At 43.3% G+C, this 17,638-nt stretch overlaps 1 protein-coding gene and 1 pseudogene across 2 annotated transcripts; both read left to right on the top strand.

The window, feature by feature from the left end:
* The first annotated feature begins 2,636 nt into the window (after positions 1 to 2,636).
* Positions 2,637 to 14,294, top strand: LOC103644840 (putative pentatricopeptide repeat-containing protein). Its single transcript, XM_020542082.1, has 4 exons — positions 2,637 to 2,658; positions 10,248 to 12,493; positions 12,633 to 12,773; positions 14,012 to 14,294. The coding sequence occupies exons 1-2, from the start codon at positions 2,637 to 2,639 to the stop codon at positions 12,341 to 12,343; spliced, it is 2,118 nt and encodes a 705-aa protein (XP_020397671.1). The 3' UTR covers positions 12,344 to 12,493; positions 12,633 to 12,773; positions 14,012 to 14,294.
* A 1,209-nt stretch (positions 14,295 to 15,503) lies between these two features.
* Positions 15,504 to 17,356, top strand: LOC109943436 (uncharacterized; annotated as a pseudogene). Its single transcript, NR_157253.1, has one exon. The product of NR_157253.1 is annotated as an uncharacterized protein (transcript).
* The last annotated feature ends 282 nt before the right edge of the window (positions 17,357 to 17,638 follow it).

Below are 17,638 nucleotides of genomic sequence, written 5' to 3'. Positions count from 1 at the left end.
TCCGAAGCTTTCCAAGCAATTCCTCATTGTGATATATTCGACGTGCGAGGATCACCAATGATGATGTTTTTCCTTTGCCTTTATCAGCCACTTCTGGTCGAACCAAGACTCTTTTGCTTGCTATCTATATTGTATTGATAGGAAATGGTTGTGTCCACTTGCATCTCCTGAAAACTCAATTGGCCCTCATTTATGGCCGAATGTATCTGTCTTCGAAAAACGTTATAATCATTGGTGGCATAGGAAAAAGAATTATGCCATTTGAAGTAAGCACGTCTTTTCAATTCATCAGGAGGAGGAATAGTATGTGTTAATTTAATGTTGCCATTTTTAACAGTTTGTCAAATATTTTATTGCATTTGGAAACATTAAAAGTAAATTTAACTTCTTCTTGTCGATTATTTTGAATCGACTATAAAGAAGAACATGAAGAAGGTTTAGCCTATGCTGGCCAAACAAGTTCGGCAGTATATACATATGTGCATTCATCGTCCGAATAATCGCACCCTACTAGACGCATCTTATGGCTAGCCGATTTTGATGCTTCTTTACTTCGGCTTTCACAGGTCAAAGCCCACTGGTGCAAGTGTACCAACGAAAAGAATTGGGTACCATCTAATTTCTCTTTTAAGTAAGGTCACAACCTATTGAAAGCCAGCCATGTTAGTTGTTTTTCTGTGACATAGATCTGAAAGCATCAGTTTCTAGTGTCCTGGAACCTCCGGATATAGTCATTAACTGATTCTTCAGGCCCTTGTCAGACTGAAGCTAAATCATCTAATTCTAACTTTCTCCTGAGAAGAAGTGTTCATGAAATTTCTGTTCTAACTCCTCCCAAGAATTGATAGAGTTAGGTGGCACGGTTGCGTACCACACGAATGCGGTACCAGTCAGAGATAGTGAGAATAAACGAACACGGTAGGCTTCCCTATCAGCCAATTCTCCTAGGTGTGCTAAGTACTAGCTTATGTGCTCATGCGTGCTCTTCCCGCCTTCACAGGAAAATTTTGAGAAGTCCGGTATCCTAACCCCTTGCAGATATGGCACGGAGTCAAATCGATGACTATAAGGTTTCCGATACGGCTGCCCTATGCCTGACACACTAACACTGAGTTTGTCTCTAAACAACCCGACTACCTCATCCCTAATTCTTTCCACCACGTCTAGCGGCCCTCCATTAAGTTTGTGGGTGGAAATATCAGGTTGCCTGACATCATTCTGTCGGCTTTCCTCCCAAGGATGTTCGAGATGTGTGTTAGGTGTCCTATTAATGCAACCACCTTCTTCTCTATATCTTTCAGGCTCTCTGGTGGCCAAAGAATATTCAGCCATGTGTTCATGAGGTGGCATGGCATGGTTATAATATGTCACCGGTGGGGCACCATAGTGTTGCTGTGATGAGTGTGGGAATTGTTTATATTTTGCAACTCTCGGTTCTACGTACGCATACTTGGACGGTCCGCGTAAGGGACCGGACGATCCGTGACCGGGCCGAACGGCCCGAGGGTATATCCAGACTGTCCAATCGTATATGGTGTTGCCTGGGTGGTTTCGTGCCCAGACCGTCTGTCGTAAGGGGTCGGACGGTCCGCTATCGGGCTGAATGGTCCAGGGTTGTTCCCAGACGATCCGGTCATGTATGGCGCGACTTGGGCAGTCTACGCTTCGACTCACGTAGAGTCGGACAGTCTAGCAAAATACGTCGGTCGGTCCATGACATATCCGGATGGTCCGGCGTAAGGTACTGGACGGTCCACGACATATACGAACGGTCCGGCATAAGGTACCGGATAGTCCGTGACAAGGCCGAATTGTCCGGGGTTGTACCCAGATGATCCGCCCATGTATGGTGTGATCTGAGTGATTTGTGTGCGGGCTTGTGTAGGGTCGGACGATCCAGCAAAATACGCCAGACGGTCTGTAACATATACGAACTGTCCGAGAAGACTCTCGGACGGTCCGACTGTGTCCAGAGCCTGTCGCGTGCCTGGTGGCAGCGCCTGTGATGATGAGACGAACGTGTGCATCGGCATGCCATATGATGGGTAGGCCAAGGGTGACCCATTTGTAACTGATGTGTTTGGCGCGGGTGGCTCCATATTAGGCTCATGTGAGGGAAAACTAGGAGCAATTGATTTCTCGTATGAACGTATGTTCATTTTAATAGATTCATCTACATATTTCTTTACCTGATCTCCTCGTTGATCCATGAAAGTCGTAAGAGATAGATCTAGAGCACTTATAGTAGGAGCCTGAAGCGGAGGTAGGAGAGATTCCATATCGATCTCCCCTTGACAGATGATCTTCTGGTGGCGATCCACCGAAGTGTGATAGATACTTTTCCGTCGCCTCTTTGTGCCGTTCGGAGAGTTTATGCAACAATTTTGCCTCCTCCTTGTCGTGTTGTTCATTCAATTGCCGCATCACCTCCTTATGATCGCTCATTATGAGGTCCTCAAAGGGTTGTTGGTCATAGCCGGGAGTGCCTCCATGGCCGGCTTGATGATGTTGGTGGTGGAGACCTTAATGTGATCCTTGGAACCGGCCATCTGTGGGCCAATTTTTAGTAGATCTAGACACCCTTGTCCCCAGTGGAGTCACCAAAAAGTGTGTTGGCGTCGATCCAGGCGCCAAACATGGGGAAGAAACTGTTTGGCGGTAATCTCTGCGGAGGCACGGACGGTCCATGGCACAAGGCTGGACGGTCCGCGACCTGGCGTAGGAGCGGCTCCACTCTACACTCTTCTGGACGGTCCGTGCCTAAGGCTGAATGGTCTGTGATAGCGCAGAAGGTCTTCTTCGTGAAGAACCCTAGAAATCACCCCAAGAGAGATTCCGTCAAGGGGGAGAGTTCCAAGGCGTTGCTACGGGTCGGCAGGCGCCCGATGGTCCTCTAATCAGTGTAGAGTCGAAGAGAGGTTGTTGTGGAAGACTAAACTAGATGTAATCCTAAGGCTAAATTACTCCTACACCTAGGAATTGGAAGAACGAAAAGGTAAAACTGATAAACAGATTTGATTTGACCGATTCTGGGGGGTTCAATCGGCCGTAGCCCGTCATCTATATAAGGGAGGTCTAGACCCATTACAAGTTGTTTCCCAAGTTAATCCCACAGATTTAGCTAACAAATCCCACAAGAAACTCGGAATCCTAACTGATTCGACGAACGTGCGGACCGTCCGACCCTAGGGCCGGACCATCCGCACGGTCAATTTCTATCCTCAATAGCGGCGAGGTGGTTGCACAATGAGGCGAGGTGATTGCGACTACATCCGCATCATGCACGCAAAATGGACTATGGTTTGGCGAGACGAAGTTGATGTGGGGCTCGAGCTAGTGGGATACGTAGCGACTAGGAGCGTGCGTGGCCGGGGTTGTACAACGGAGTGAGGCAAGGTGGGGTCGGTGGAGGCGGTAGATGACGATAGATGGAGGTAGGCACGACCGGACGTCATTCGCGAGAAGAGGCAGTTTAATGACCCCGCGAAAAGGACAGAAGACCTGAAATGGGCTCGACAAGAGGAATATATATATAATTTTTTTTGAAATGTTATAGTTTTCGTAAATACTAAATTTTAGGGATTAAAAATAATATTAGAAAAAAAAACTGAATTTCATATTTATTACTCAAAAAGTGTTCCGAAGGTTCTCGAGAATTTTTGGAAACATCCTCGAGATAAATCAATTTGTTTCGAAAACTCTTTGCACTCATAAACACTATGCACCGACATAAATGCAAAAATCAAAGCTTCTCTAGGATTTTATGTTACTAGGCTTACACCTATATATGACTAAATAACTTTTCACCATTTAGAAAAAAGAAGAGAAAAGAAAAGAAAAGAGAGTGTAACACCTGAATTTTGTGTATAGAGCAAAGAAAATTTTGTACTCTAAAATTCAGGGTGTTACAAACCTAACCCACTTAACAGAAACTCGCCCCCGAGATTCAAAAAGAAGCTAGCAAGAAAAACAAGACTGGTTCATCGGTTGTTCAGAGTTTCTTCGATTCAACTTTGACTCTGCCAGCTCAACTTGCGGGCCGATTGCTTTGATCTTCAGATGTTCATGACCAACTGATCCTCATTATTGGATTCATGAGATGATATGAACGCTGAGTTGACTCCTTGATGACCTTGGGACCTGTGGATTAGAGCCCACCATGCTTTCGACGTGTCATTCTGGTCTTGTTGGTTGATGTTGATCGCGTTGCCATCATTGAGGTTAACAGCTAACCCCCTTTACAAGAGTATTGCTACCCTACACTTACTAAAAGCAATGCCATCATCAAGGTCATTTGCACTGCAATGTGGGATTATTATAAATTGTGATTAATTATTTAATTAGGTTGGCATACATTTATACTTAGTAGTTGCTAATAAAAGTTTGACCAACTTATTAAAAGCAATTCTCAGCCTTAACCATTCTTCTTGGTAAGCCTTACACGCACATGAGCCCCCACCGTAAGTGAGCTCATGCACATTATTCCCCACAACTTGTTGAGCGATGAACGTATATAAGCTCACTCTTGTTGTACTCACGCTCAGGTCAAGAATAGGTACTGCAAGATGAGGAGCATGAAGGATGATGTGATGAGTTCGTGAGAGGTATTTATTATGGTTGCGGAGGATCGTTGTCGTCATATGGTGTATTTATTTAGCTACTTTGTACATAACCTCTATTATTTAATAAAGATGTGACATTGATTTTTGTACCATGAGTCATCATATGTGTAATACTTGATCCTAGCACACATTTGATCCGTGCCCGAATTTGCCCTTAAATCCGGGTGTGACACATCCACGGGACGAGCGATCATGGCGACGGTTGGACACATTGTGGTGGTCTAGCGGGTGGTGAAGCCCTTGACTCCTTTCTTCCTCTAACTGATCCAGGTCTAGACCCGGGTCAGGGAGGTGGACAATGGAGTTCATCGTGTCGGAGTGTCACACCCGGGTTTCGGGGCACCAAGACCCGGGCGCGAACATAATCACCAGGTGTGCTGGGACCAAGTCTCACACATATGATGAATCATGGCACATGATCGAATGTCACATCTTTACTATATAATTAGAGTTCTATACAAAATAAATAAATAATTACATTATAAGGAGACAACGGTCCAGCAACCCAAAGTTGACTGGGAGACGACGGCCTAGACCTATCACGAACTCGCCACAGCATCCTCCATGCGCCTCATCCTATGGTACCTGTTCTTGACCTGTGGGGGGTGTGAGACAGCAAGAGTGAGCTCACATACATTCATCGCTCAACAAGTTGTGGGGAATAATGTGTATGAACTCGCCAAAGGTTGGAGCTCACGTGAAGTGTAAGGCTTACCAAAGAGGATGGTTAGAGCTGAGCATTGCTTTTAAATTTGGTCAAAATTTTATTAGCAGTTACTAAGTATAAGTAAATACCAACCCAATTAAGAAAAGTAATAACATCACCTGCGATGCAATGCATATGGCAAATTGAATTTAGTTCCATAAATTAATCATGTGAGGGTCCGAGCTACTCATGACCGTGAGCACGGCTAGTATACCAGTTTTACACTCTGCAGAGGTTGCGCATCTTTACCCACAAGTCATGTTACCCATCTGCCAAGGGATCGCGACTTCCCATACACCTCTACCGAGGAGGCGAGGCAGGGTAACACTACGAGGCCTTTACAAAGTTCCACTAGCTTCAGAAAACCCGCTACAGTTTATAGGAAGCTCCAATGCAGGGTTCTTGCCTGACCGCCATCGCAGCAAAATCAACCAAGGACCTCCCTACACTGACCACTCCCCTACTGCCCTTGCCCCTTTCGGGTAAGGTAGTCCTCCACTAGCTTTCCTAATTAATCAGCCAAGGGCGTCCATAAACCCTTGTGGTAGCACTGTTTTCCCGGGTGGTCGCTCCATATTCCAATTAACATAATGATCTTATCATGAACAGTAAATAACAACTGATAACAAAATTGTAATCATGAATAATGTGTATCTCTATACCCACAATCACATAAAGCACTAGCAAGTACTACCCAAAAAGTTCAGTGGTAAACAAGGTATAAAGATAGACAAACTAGGGTAACCTATTGGGTCCCATCAAAATTAACCTATGCAGATCATTATGATTAATTAGAACATGAGTGGGTAAAAAGAAGTGATCAAGGGCACAACTTGCCTGGGACTTGAGATTCCAGGTACCAGGATGATCTTCAGGTGACACATGTCCTCACTGCTAAACGTAGCAATACAGACAAACAGTGTATAGGCAAAATTAACATCACACCAAACAATAGAATTAACTACGTAATAATATTCTACGCTGCGTAACGAGATCGTGGGAACGAGAATTACTAATTTCGGAGTTACGGTTACGGAATTAGGATTTATGGTAGATCTATGTGGCTGAATTATTAAATTATAAATTGGTTAGTGTATAACATATGAGAGACTATTCTATAAATAATTAACTCAACCTTAATTATAACTTAACTAGAGATCATACTTTTAATCAAATGATAGGTTAACTTCGATTAGAGAAGTTAATCTATTAAACATAGGCTAGACCAAGTTCTAATAATAAAAGTATGGGGTGTGATAAATGTTAGTGTCATATATATGATATTATTATGAACCTAACGCAATTCGAACGGATCAAATCGGAGTTACGGTTCTCACGTTACGATTTTCCGAAGATTTACTTGTGTAATATAAAGAAACTAAGTATATAATTTTAATCCTAGGTTTCATCACAAAATAAGGTTACTATGGTATAGGTAATATTAGTACGAGTCCAACGCAATTTAAACGGGTCAAATTAGAGTTAAAACGTGGAAGATATGAATTTTGCAAATTTTTGGATTAAATTTTGTACTAAAATTTTATTTTCGGATTCATTTTATTAATATACGAAAGACCAGGGACTAAACTGCTAAAACCAAGGTCTTAAGTTTAATAATTTAACACTACATACAGACTGCGGGTTGATTTCATAGTAATCCGAGGGTTTATTTGTAACAGAGATCAGTGAAGGGGTATCGTACTATCGCAGCTGTCCGATTAGCCTTGGACGGTCACGATTTAATCCTATCTCTGCCGAACCCGTACGCCACAGGGACCGTTGGATTATCAATCAAAGCCCTAGATTTTATGAAGCTCGGACCATTCCTAACCCACGGATTCAGATCCAAAGGCTGATGCGCACCGGTAGGACCGCATCAATCAGAGCCGTTCATTCGTAGATCGACGGCTCCCGCGTGGTCGTCTCCCTCCACCGCAGCAAACGCGGCGGCCAGGAACCCACCGTGACGGCGCTGTCGTCGGGCCTCCACGGCGGAGCATCACCGGACACCCCGAATTCGAACCCCGTACCCACTATTGGATCCCAACCGCGCTACACGTAGAGGACACCCAGGAGAATGCAACGGTCCCCCCTTACCTTCATCCATGCCGCACAGCCACCCAGCGCCAATGCCAGCGACTCCATCTCGGTGAGATTCGGAATCCGCGACACCGGCCACCCCTGACAACGTCGCGCAATCGCCCAGGAAGGCCCTAGGGAAGTCCAACACCCAACAGCGAGGCTCGGCTAGGGGTGTACCGCGAGCGCCAGCGGCGGCTCCCTCCAAGTTCTCAGCTGCCACCGGTTCTGTTCTTCGGATGGACGAGAGGAGGGTTACGGTCGTCTTATAGGGCGAGGAACGAGTCCGGAGCTGTGAGGATTGATCGGCGCTTGTTACGGAGGTGACGCCTAGAGCCGCGTAGATCTTGCGCAGTTGGTTGAAACTGAGTCCGGTTGGGGAAAGTATCCGAGCGGGACTAGCCTACGCGTGCGGAAGGAGGTCCCTTGGAACAGGCCCCACCAGCGGCGTCCTCCACGAGTGTCCCGCAGAAGAGGGGGAGGTCGCGCCACGCCCGCAAGATCCGCGCGGCAGCTTCGGTCTGGGAGGTTGAAGACGCCATGACGCCGTGGACCCACACGTCAGCGAGGAGAACGTTTCACCTGTGTGCATGGCCTCATTCACTGATTACCTAGCCCCACACGTAAGCGTGACAGAACAAAAGAAAAGGAGCTCTGAGTGGGCCGCGCAGATGGGAAAACGGCCCATGGGGCGGTTTGGGGATATTTTCGATTTTCTGTTTTATTTCTTTTGATTTCTTTTCAAATTCAAATTTCCTTTCAAATTTAAATCTGACACTGTGGCAAATTTATCTTCAAATTACCTTGCACATTTAAAGTACCAACTCCGAAAATATAATTCTAGGTATATTTTATGTAATTCTCTTATTCCTCTATTTCTTTTCTTACTTCTCTTTTATCTCTAATTTTATTTCCAAATCCTATAATTGAATTTGAATTAACTCCCTAATCCTCATCATTAATGTGCCCTTAGTAATATTATCAGTATTATTAAATATACAAGAAATCAAAGCTCCCACATGAGACATGATTTATTTTAGTGGTCTTAATCATTTGTTTTTCTCATATGTGATTATTACCATGTGATGATGAGTACGAGGAAATACATAGGTTGAGATGTACTCTTTTATTTTTATTTATTTATTATTTTTTTTACAAATTGGGTGTTACACGGAGCCACTATGTCGGATAACCGAGGCGAAGGCACTGATGCGAATCTGTGTCCGACCGACGCAACAACAGTCTGGCTTGGCACGCGGATGAATCATGGTCCTTGAGTCTGGGCGTGTGCCGGTGCAGCTCGCACTACGACCCAACACCCTATGTGTTTGCGAGGTTGTTTTGCTTGGTGGTTATAATTACAGAGAGTTATGGAGGTAGAAGATGACTATGCCTACTGAGATGCCTTATCTTTTTCTTAGGGGTGGTTCTTCTGCCTTATGCAGATGGGAGAGCTAAGTCCCACGCACCACGTCCCACATCCGTTGCCAACCCAAACCAACTTCGTCCCATGTGGAAGTCGACGAGTCCTTAGGAGCACATCGTGCCCTATGTATGCACAAGATTCGGTCCACGCGCCTTGACGCCCATGTAACCACGGTTCCGCCTATGTCTGGTCGTATCCGACTTATAACTTGTGATGCCTAGCCACCCGACCCAACAAGGTCTCTCGAGCGACCCACGGATCATAGTCGAGTTATGGCCACCCAAGGATATCCACCCCCCATAATATAGATTTCTAAAAATAACACATCAGTAAAACCACTTTCAAAACCGTCTCAAGGGATTATTTAGCATTTTCAATAGTTTGAGGGTAGAATACACAGTTTTATGGGACAATTGCATGGTTGACCTTGCTCACGATTTTAAATCCATTTTATCCATATTTTTCGAACTTTGCACCATTGCCCCCTTTTGAAACAAAAACCTTTGTTTGCCCCTATTTCGTTGTAAGCATTATCTAAAAAAATACGTTCGTACCATTGCACCATTGCCCCTTTTATTATCAATTGTTTGTAAATTTGCCCACACTTTGATATAAAAGTTTAGAGTATAAGTATGACATAATTTTGACCTTAAATTTAATTTTTTATTTCAATACTTCGAATTTAATGAAAACACTTATCATCAACTGATTGCTAATTTGCACCCCACGTTGATATAAAAGTTTAGAGTATAAGTATGACATAAGTCCGACCATAAATTTGAACACCAATTATTTCAAGTTCAAAATTTCAATTACTTCGAATTTAATGAAAAAAAATTAAATTTAACATTACATTTAATTTTGTTAAATTATAATGTTAAATTTAATTTTTTATTAAATTCGAAGTATTTGAAATTTTGAATTTGAAGTAATTGATTTTCAAATTTATGATCGATTTAGTCATACTTACTTATACTCTAAACTTCTATTGTAATTAAAATATTAATAAAAAATCGTTAAAATGTAATGTTAAATTTAATTTGTTTTCAATAAATTTGATGTTTTTAAAACTTTGAATTTGGAAAAAAAATGGATTTTCAAATTTATAGTCGGATTTATGTCTTACTTATACTAACTTTTATATCAAAGCGAGAGCAAATTTGCAAAAAAGTTGATAATAAAAGGGGCAAATGGCAACATCGTTATGTGTTTATAACAGAATCAGGTGTTTCGTTTAAAAAAAGAAGCACAATGGTGCAAAATTCGAAAATTAGGGATAAAAATATAGTTAGAATCGTGAGAAGAGACGATCATGCAATTGTCTTTAGTTTTATAGTGAGTGACTGAAGTAGACCATGAGTCCACCACCAATAAGTTGATGGTGCTAATATAATTTTCTTTTCCATTTGTATAGGACGTGGAAGTGGGCTCAGGCTGGGCCCGTGGGCCGCACGTTCATGGGCTACCTGCAGGCTGCAGCTGAAGCAGCGTGCCCACACGCCGCCGCCGTGCGGCAGCCAACCGGCGGCGATTGAGCGCCGCACCGTTGCTTGTGTTCCCTACTTCCCTCCCGCGCGTCGTCTGGGCTTGCAATGCTTGCGACGACGCCTCGGTACCCGCTCACTTGCTTCCATGCTCCACGGCACGCGCAGGAGGACGGCGCCGCTCGCAGCCGCTTTCTTCGCTTCCAAGCCCCAGCCTCAGCCTCCGCCGCAGCTGCCAACGCCGCAGATAGTCGAAGCCGCCGTCGCTCGCTGCCCCTCAGACGGCATCGCGCTCTCCTTCTTCCTGTGGTGTGCCCGCCGCCCCGGCTATTTCCACCCGCCTTCCTCCTTCGACCGCCTCCTCCCCGCCGCCTCCCGCCTCGCCTCTCGCCTCGGCACTGCCAACAAGCTTATCCGCGAGCTCCAGGCCCTCGGCGTCCACGTCAAGCCCCAGACTTTCCTGCTCCTGCTCAGGCTCTACTGGCGCGGGGGGCTCTACCCTATCGTACTCGATCTGTTCTATCAAATGCGCCTTTGGGGATTCCAACCCAATGCCTTCGCCTGCAATGTCGTCCTCGACGTCCAGCTCAGGACAGGCCATCTCGACGCAGCGCGACACACGTTGCAGTACTACCCGGCACCCAATTACCTCACCTACGCCATTGTGCTCACCCATCTCTGCAGGGCTGGGGGCTGGTCAGGAGCCCGGAGTTGTTTTATTGAAATGCTACAGCTGGGGTTTGTCCCAAGTGCAGCTTCTCTCACTGCGGTTTTTGCCTGCTGCAGTAAGGCTGGAACTATGTCTGAGCTTCTGCAGCTGTTTTCTTTCGCGCTTGTTTCGGGTTGCAATCTCACCTCAGCCATGTGGACATGTTTGATCGCTCGTCTGTGCCGTGAGGGGCGACTAGAGGAGGCTTGTAATATGCTTGCAAAGATGGCGGATTCTGGTTCTTCTCCTTCAGTGGTCACCTACACTCCACTTGTCAGGGGATTGTTGCGAGCTGGTAGGCATGAAAAGGCCAGCGAGCTTTTGGGGTCAATGATGTCCGCTAGTTGCAGACCAGACATTGTTTTGTATAATGTTCTGATGGACAGCATGCTAAAGGAGAGAAGATACAATGAGGCACTAAATATTTACATGCATATTCTTGGCAGTCAGATAAAGCCAGATGCATACACTTTATCTACTTTAGCTCAGGTATTGCAGTTTTCACAGAATATGGGCCTTCTTCACAGCTTGATTTTAAGCTCCGATATCTCTCTTGATCTTGTGGCCTGCAATTCTGTGTTGAGTAGTCTGTGCAAATCAGGTTTTCCATCTGAAGCCATCCAATTCTACATTGATAGAATTGACACGTGCACCAGCCCAGACAGCTACACTCATGCTGGGTTACTGGATAGTTTGTGCCAGTTAGGAAGGGTAAACCATGCAATTGATGTCTACCACAATATCATTGCCAGTGCTCCTGAATTGAATGCATATGTTCATGCAGCAATCCTCCGTGGTCTTGTTAGACAGGGCCAGAGCCTTGCGGCCTTAAGGATTTTAAGAGAGGCTGTACGGAAAAATTATGCTGTTGATTCTGTGTGCTACACTGTGGTTTTACATGGTCTTTTCCGTGTGCATCTGGTGGAAGAGGCTTTCAGGTTGTTCGACCAGATGAAAAATTCAGGATTAGCACCCAACACTTGTACATACAATGTGATGCTTTGTGGGCTTTGTAGGACCAGGGATCTCCATGCTGTCAAGCAGTTGTTAACAGAAATGGAATGTGCGGATGCAAAAATGGACAGTATATCATTCAACACAGTAGCAGTGCTCCTAATTAAGTCAAAGCGCATCGACTCTGCTGTTGCATTGATCAGAGACATGCTAAATCTAGGCATGAAGCCTAGTACCAAAACTCGTTTGTTACTTTCTCAGTCCACTGTCTATAAATCTGTTTTGGTGGATAATGCCACTCCCACTGTAGAAAGCGATGGGTCAGACTCGTCCAGTGATCTCCTTGTATGCTCAGCTTCATAGGCCATATTATGTCAACTGAACAAACATATTATCTCTCCAACTACAGTTGGTCATGCACAGCTGCATAAACTTAACATATGCAGTTCTAATGGATCATGGGTCCTCAATGACTTTCTGCATTCAGTAGGTGCTACACTGCCCTAAAAGAAGGTGCTGCACCTCTTTTCTTGTGTTATCCAACAGTAGCTATCGTAATTCTTAAATAGTTTACCTCAGAGATCTGAGTTTCTTAAGTGTTCTGCTGTTTTGACATCTGTCTCCTTTTCTCCCTTAAACTTAGTATAAAAAGGCCAGATCTAGTGCTGAAGGCTCTCACATACAGTCTGTGAAAGAGATAAACCGAGGCAAGTCTTCTCCTCGCAAATACGGAGATGTTGTTTTGAACCCGTGACCTGGTGACTCATTGAGACAGTCCTCACCACTGCACCAGGTCTGCCCTTCTCTAATCTTAGTATCAAGTATTTAATTTAATGTGTTTATACAGAATCTGCTTAACTTCAAGCAGCATATGCAGAACGAAACCTTAGGCATGATGGTGTGGCACATGGTAAATATTCAACAATGACAAAGAAAATACTTTACACCACACAAGAAATAGCTCTAGCCTTGCATCTATAGAATCATTAGGTGGATTCATGTTATTGTCATAAATATAGCTGTTCTTGGAAACTAAAATTAGGAAGGAAAACATATACACTAAGGGCTAGTTTGTAAACAAGGGGAGCCAGACCCAGAGAAGGAAAACCTCACATAAATAACTAAATGTCTTATTCAATTTACACCCTCTAAGATTGCTCACCGTGGGAAAAGGGGTTTGAGTTTCCAAACTAGTCCTAAGTTGATTATGCTATCCACTTTGTTCTGTATGCTGTCTCCGTCCTGAAATACAAGGTATTGAAGGTTCAAAATTTGTCCCAAATTATAAACTTTCCGGGTTGCTCAACCACATCCATGCATGCCTTTTTAAGCACCATCTGGCGCAAAATGACTCCTGTGATTGGTATGACATGCTTGTATGGATCTTTACACTATTTGTTACTAGAAAATTAACCAAGTTGACAACCAAATTAACTAATTAATGATTTTATTCTTTTGTCAGACTTCTTATTTGGTCCTAAAATTTCTTAGGTACCTTGTATTTCAGGATAGAGTGAGTACTTGACAAGCCCATGGAGTGTACATACAACTAAATCCTGATTTTGCTTTGTATTAATTACTTGATTGTTTGACTGTTTCTCAATTTAATTTTGATCATTCAAGGTACGCCGTTCACTACTATTGTTTCAGGGCGTCAGGAGAAAATGACTCAGTAAACCTGTCTAAACTGTAGTTATGCTCTTCATACTTTGCATTATTATTGTATAGAAGGAATATATTAATTAATTACTTGGGAAGGGAAGTCAAATACCAGCTCAGTTTTGTCAGCCGGTCTTGTCTAGGTGGTGTATATTAAACTGCAGTTCTTGAGTTGGTTGATTCTACCAATGAGGTTTTAGAACTCAGTTTAGTTCATGTTAATTCTTGCTGAAATACCTACTCTGTAATAACGAACTGAGCCTGTGTTCTTTTATCTTTGCTAGAGTATTTCGTCTCTGGTTTATGGGTTCATGATTCAAATGGTAATTTGGATGTAGCTGTTGCTGATTCTTTGGTTTCACTCTGATTTAGGTTGGTGTACATACTGCAGTGAAACAGATTCATCTGGAGAATATTACCTTATGCAGGAAAAAAGTGGTATGGTTCAATGTTTTTAAATTGTCTAGTTGACCCAAGTAGGCTTATGGGCGATTAGATCACCTAGGATGAGTAGTCGACGACTAGGGCGACTATTCAACCCTAGTCGGCAGTTGGTCGTCTTACCTACTGCAGGGCCGATATTATAATTATACAGTGTATAATTGTATATTGTATAACATTATAACAGTATAATAGCATATAATTTAGAATGATAGTCAATTGCTAGTGCTTCGTTGTGAATTTTGAATTTTCGATGGGTAATAAAGGTGTTATTGCTGGCTGTCCCACTTCCAATATTGCTGAGTTGCAGCTCTTGCACTTGAAACAAGGATTAAATGTGTAAGAAGTGGCAGTGCAACAACTAAGCAATGAAGCAAAATTAGATAATTGAACCATATGACAAAGCAGCCAAGTAAAGGATTAAACCACATAACCAAGCAACCAACAACCAAGTAAAATGGTCTATAATTCTAGATTCCATAATTAAACCATATCCAAGTCTAGAACAACAAATTAGATATGAAATGTATCTAAATGATGAATAAAATAGTATATTCATAAATTTTAGATTTGAAACATCTACTAAATAAGCAGATCATCATCCAATTGGGAGCCATATCTTCCATCTCCAGCTGTTGCTATAATAGATGACCCAATTGCAATAGATGCTTCTTCCTTCATCTCATTGTTCTCTTCAGTGATTACATATCGTCCGACTAATCGTGATTACTCATCGTCCGACTAATCGCGATTACTCAATCAGAGATATCGATTCGATCAGGGTAGCTGATCGTCCTTATCGTTCGCCTAATCGTGATATAGAACGAGTCCTAGTGGCGATCAGCTGATCGACTTAAATGCGCTCTAGGTAGTCCAAAAGCCATTTTAGTCTTAAATGCGCTCTGGGTAGTCCAAACGCCTAGTCTCTTCAAATTCCCTGTCCAGTCGTCTCTTCTGCTTCTCAGGACCCAGAGGCTAGGACAACAACTCCAAGTTAGTGTGTCTACTTGCTTCCTAGAGTCTCCAACTCCATTTCCATTCTCTTCTTCTGTTCTTCACTCTTCTCCGTTCTCTGCTCTCTCCCCCTCCGCCGCCTATCTTTCAACAACAACACTTCGGAGATGAGCAACTCTTCTGAAGGTACCTGACTGGTTGACTCTCTCAATATTATGTCATTTTTGTGTTCACTTTCAGACTTTTAGTAGTCACTAGTTTTAGACTTACAGTAGTCACGAGTTGCTGCTGTTGACCGACCTGTTGTTTCTTCCAAATTTTCACGTCGCAGATATGCATGGACACACACGCACGCACGCACGGATATATCAGCAGACCCTTTACGCGTTGTTGTATATAAGTCTACGCTTATTTTGTTATAACACCATCGTATAAAAACCGACCGTTCTGTCCAACCTTCACGGCAGTTGTTGTGTGCAAAGAACTAGGGTTTTAGCGGCGACGGTTCCACTTGACATGAACGCGAGCGACCTTCGCACCGGCCACCTCCACCCATGCTATTGAGCCCCACTCTTCGACCCAAACCACCACACTGCCCAGATTCAGATCCACCCAGCGCAGCGCCGTTGTGACTACTGGATCTCACCGTGGTTCTCACCACCGTCAGCAAGCCCACCTCCGAGCTCTCCTACTAGCGGAAGGTGCTTCGCACCACTGAGCAAGTTGGGTAGTGCTCGTTGGCCTCACCGCCGACGAATGTGTCCTATCGCGCTTCCTCTACAACGAGTGCATCAACCACTCCTTTGTCTATGAGGCACCGCTCCCCGTCTCCATGTTTGCGCTTAGGCTCATTGATAAGGCGCAGGTCCGTACCTCTCCATGCGCTTCCTAGACTCCCCCTCCCTTCTGTGATCCCGATCTCTTCTCTTACGAGCCCGAGGCAGACCGATAGAGTAAGCATTAGAATTTCAATGGTTTGAATCGTTGTACGAGTTGAGATCTGTGCTTCAGTGAGGTTATTGTTTCTCCAATCTGCGATCCGTTTCAGTTAACACAATAGCCAGATCTGAGGCTATTGTTGTACGAGATGGCATGGGGCAATGAGCAATTGTTGTACGAGTCGAGATCTGAGGCTTGCACTCAGCACTCTTAACACAATAGCCAATACATTTGTGCAAATCTTGTTTTAGTTAACCTACTGAAGTTTTTATTTTTACAATCATGAATCATCATACCTACTAATATGGCCTCTGGAACCAAGAGCATATTCAATAGATTTACTGCTCCTTTTTTTGTTATGCTTGGTGTCCTTGCTCAACTTTGCCTACTAGCCGTGCTTGCAAGGTTGGGCATGGTCGCAAGGCATACCTTGCTAGGCAAGGTGAGTCAAATTGGTTATTTAATCTGACCACATTATAGGATGCTGCAAGTGTTGCAGCTCTTCATCACTTCATGTATATCAACTAATTATCTTGTGGCTAGCAATGCAGGGAGGGGAGTTAAGTTGGTTTACAAAGTCTATATGGTCAGTAGGTTCCCAATTTAAAACAACTAAAGTACAAACTGACAGATATGCAAGTCTACATTTGTTTAACAATTGTCAAAAAGATGTTGCTTAGTAACTTCTTCAATAATATGAATCAAATATGCTATATATTAGGGGGTACTGGATTCAGGAATTGTCAAATGTATTTGGTTTTTTATAGTTTCTTTCAAACTTTTGCAGCCTATGTTCAATGTGAAGTTGGTTAGAGTTTCAGATTTTATAATATCTCATTTGTCTTGTTCTTTAGGTTGCAGTCTGTATCAGACCTCATGTGTTCAGTTAGTGTTATTCTGTCACTAGGATATGCATACAATATTGTAATTGAGCATAGTCTGTTTACTTCATGTTACTCTGTTCGATTAAATAGGGTAGATGTTACTGTATTTGAGTTTTTAGATTAAAAGATATAGAAGTTTAGCATCCTCCAAAGTTAAGGTAGGCAACATGTCATTCTATCTCGCTTTTTAATATTGATCAGCTGTCGATCCCGCTTTTTAATATTGATCAGCTGGTTTGGGACGTAACATGTTTGCTGATATGTTTATATTATTAGCATTGGCAGGCTCCTTTTCAGATTTTTGAACCATGGTAAAAATATACACACACATTAGTTAGTATTATGGACATGGTAAGAAAGGTTGCAGGTTGTAAATTAGACGTATCTATCATGATCCTTCCATAGTTTACCGTGTATTATGTTTTTCTGTAAAGCATAGAAATACTTATTTTTTTAACGCATAAAAAATCAATGACAAAGATGTAGAGTTTTTATGAAAGTCAAAATGGAGATCAACGATTTACACTAAAATTTGTACTCATTCACGCTGTTTTTGTTCATGTTTTATGTTGAAATCTGTCTGAGATAGAACCCATGCACGCTCAGACGCACGCAAGTTTTACGCCATAATTCGTTCCCCATTCGCCATTACGAAACAGATTGACGATTTACGCTAAATTTTTTACTCATTTACGCTGGTTTGGTTTACGTTTTACGCTGGAAATTGCACAAGCCAGAAAATCTGCGCACGATTGGGCGTGCATGATTTTCATGCCGTAAT

The sequence above is a fragment of the Zea mays genome, chromosome 1 (assembly GCF_902167145.1).
Source record: "Zea mays cultivar B73 chromosome 1, Zm-B73-REFERENCE-NAM-5.0, whole genome shotgun sequence".
Taxonomy (NCBI): Eukaryota; Viridiplantae; Streptophyta; class Magnoliopsida; order Poales; family Poaceae; genus Zea; species Zea mays.
The sequence above is the reverse complement of the archived record's forward strand: the minus strand, read 5'-3'. Positions and strand labels throughout refer to the sequence as shown.

Coding starts and splice junctions, on each gene's coding strand:
- LOC103644840 (XM_020542082.1), top strand. CDS start 2,637: ATGGGGAAGAAACTGTTTGGCG. Junction 2,659..10,247: donor GGGGAAGAAACTGTTTGGCG/GTAATCTCTGCG, acceptor CCATTTGTATAG/GACGTGGAAGTGGGCTCAGG.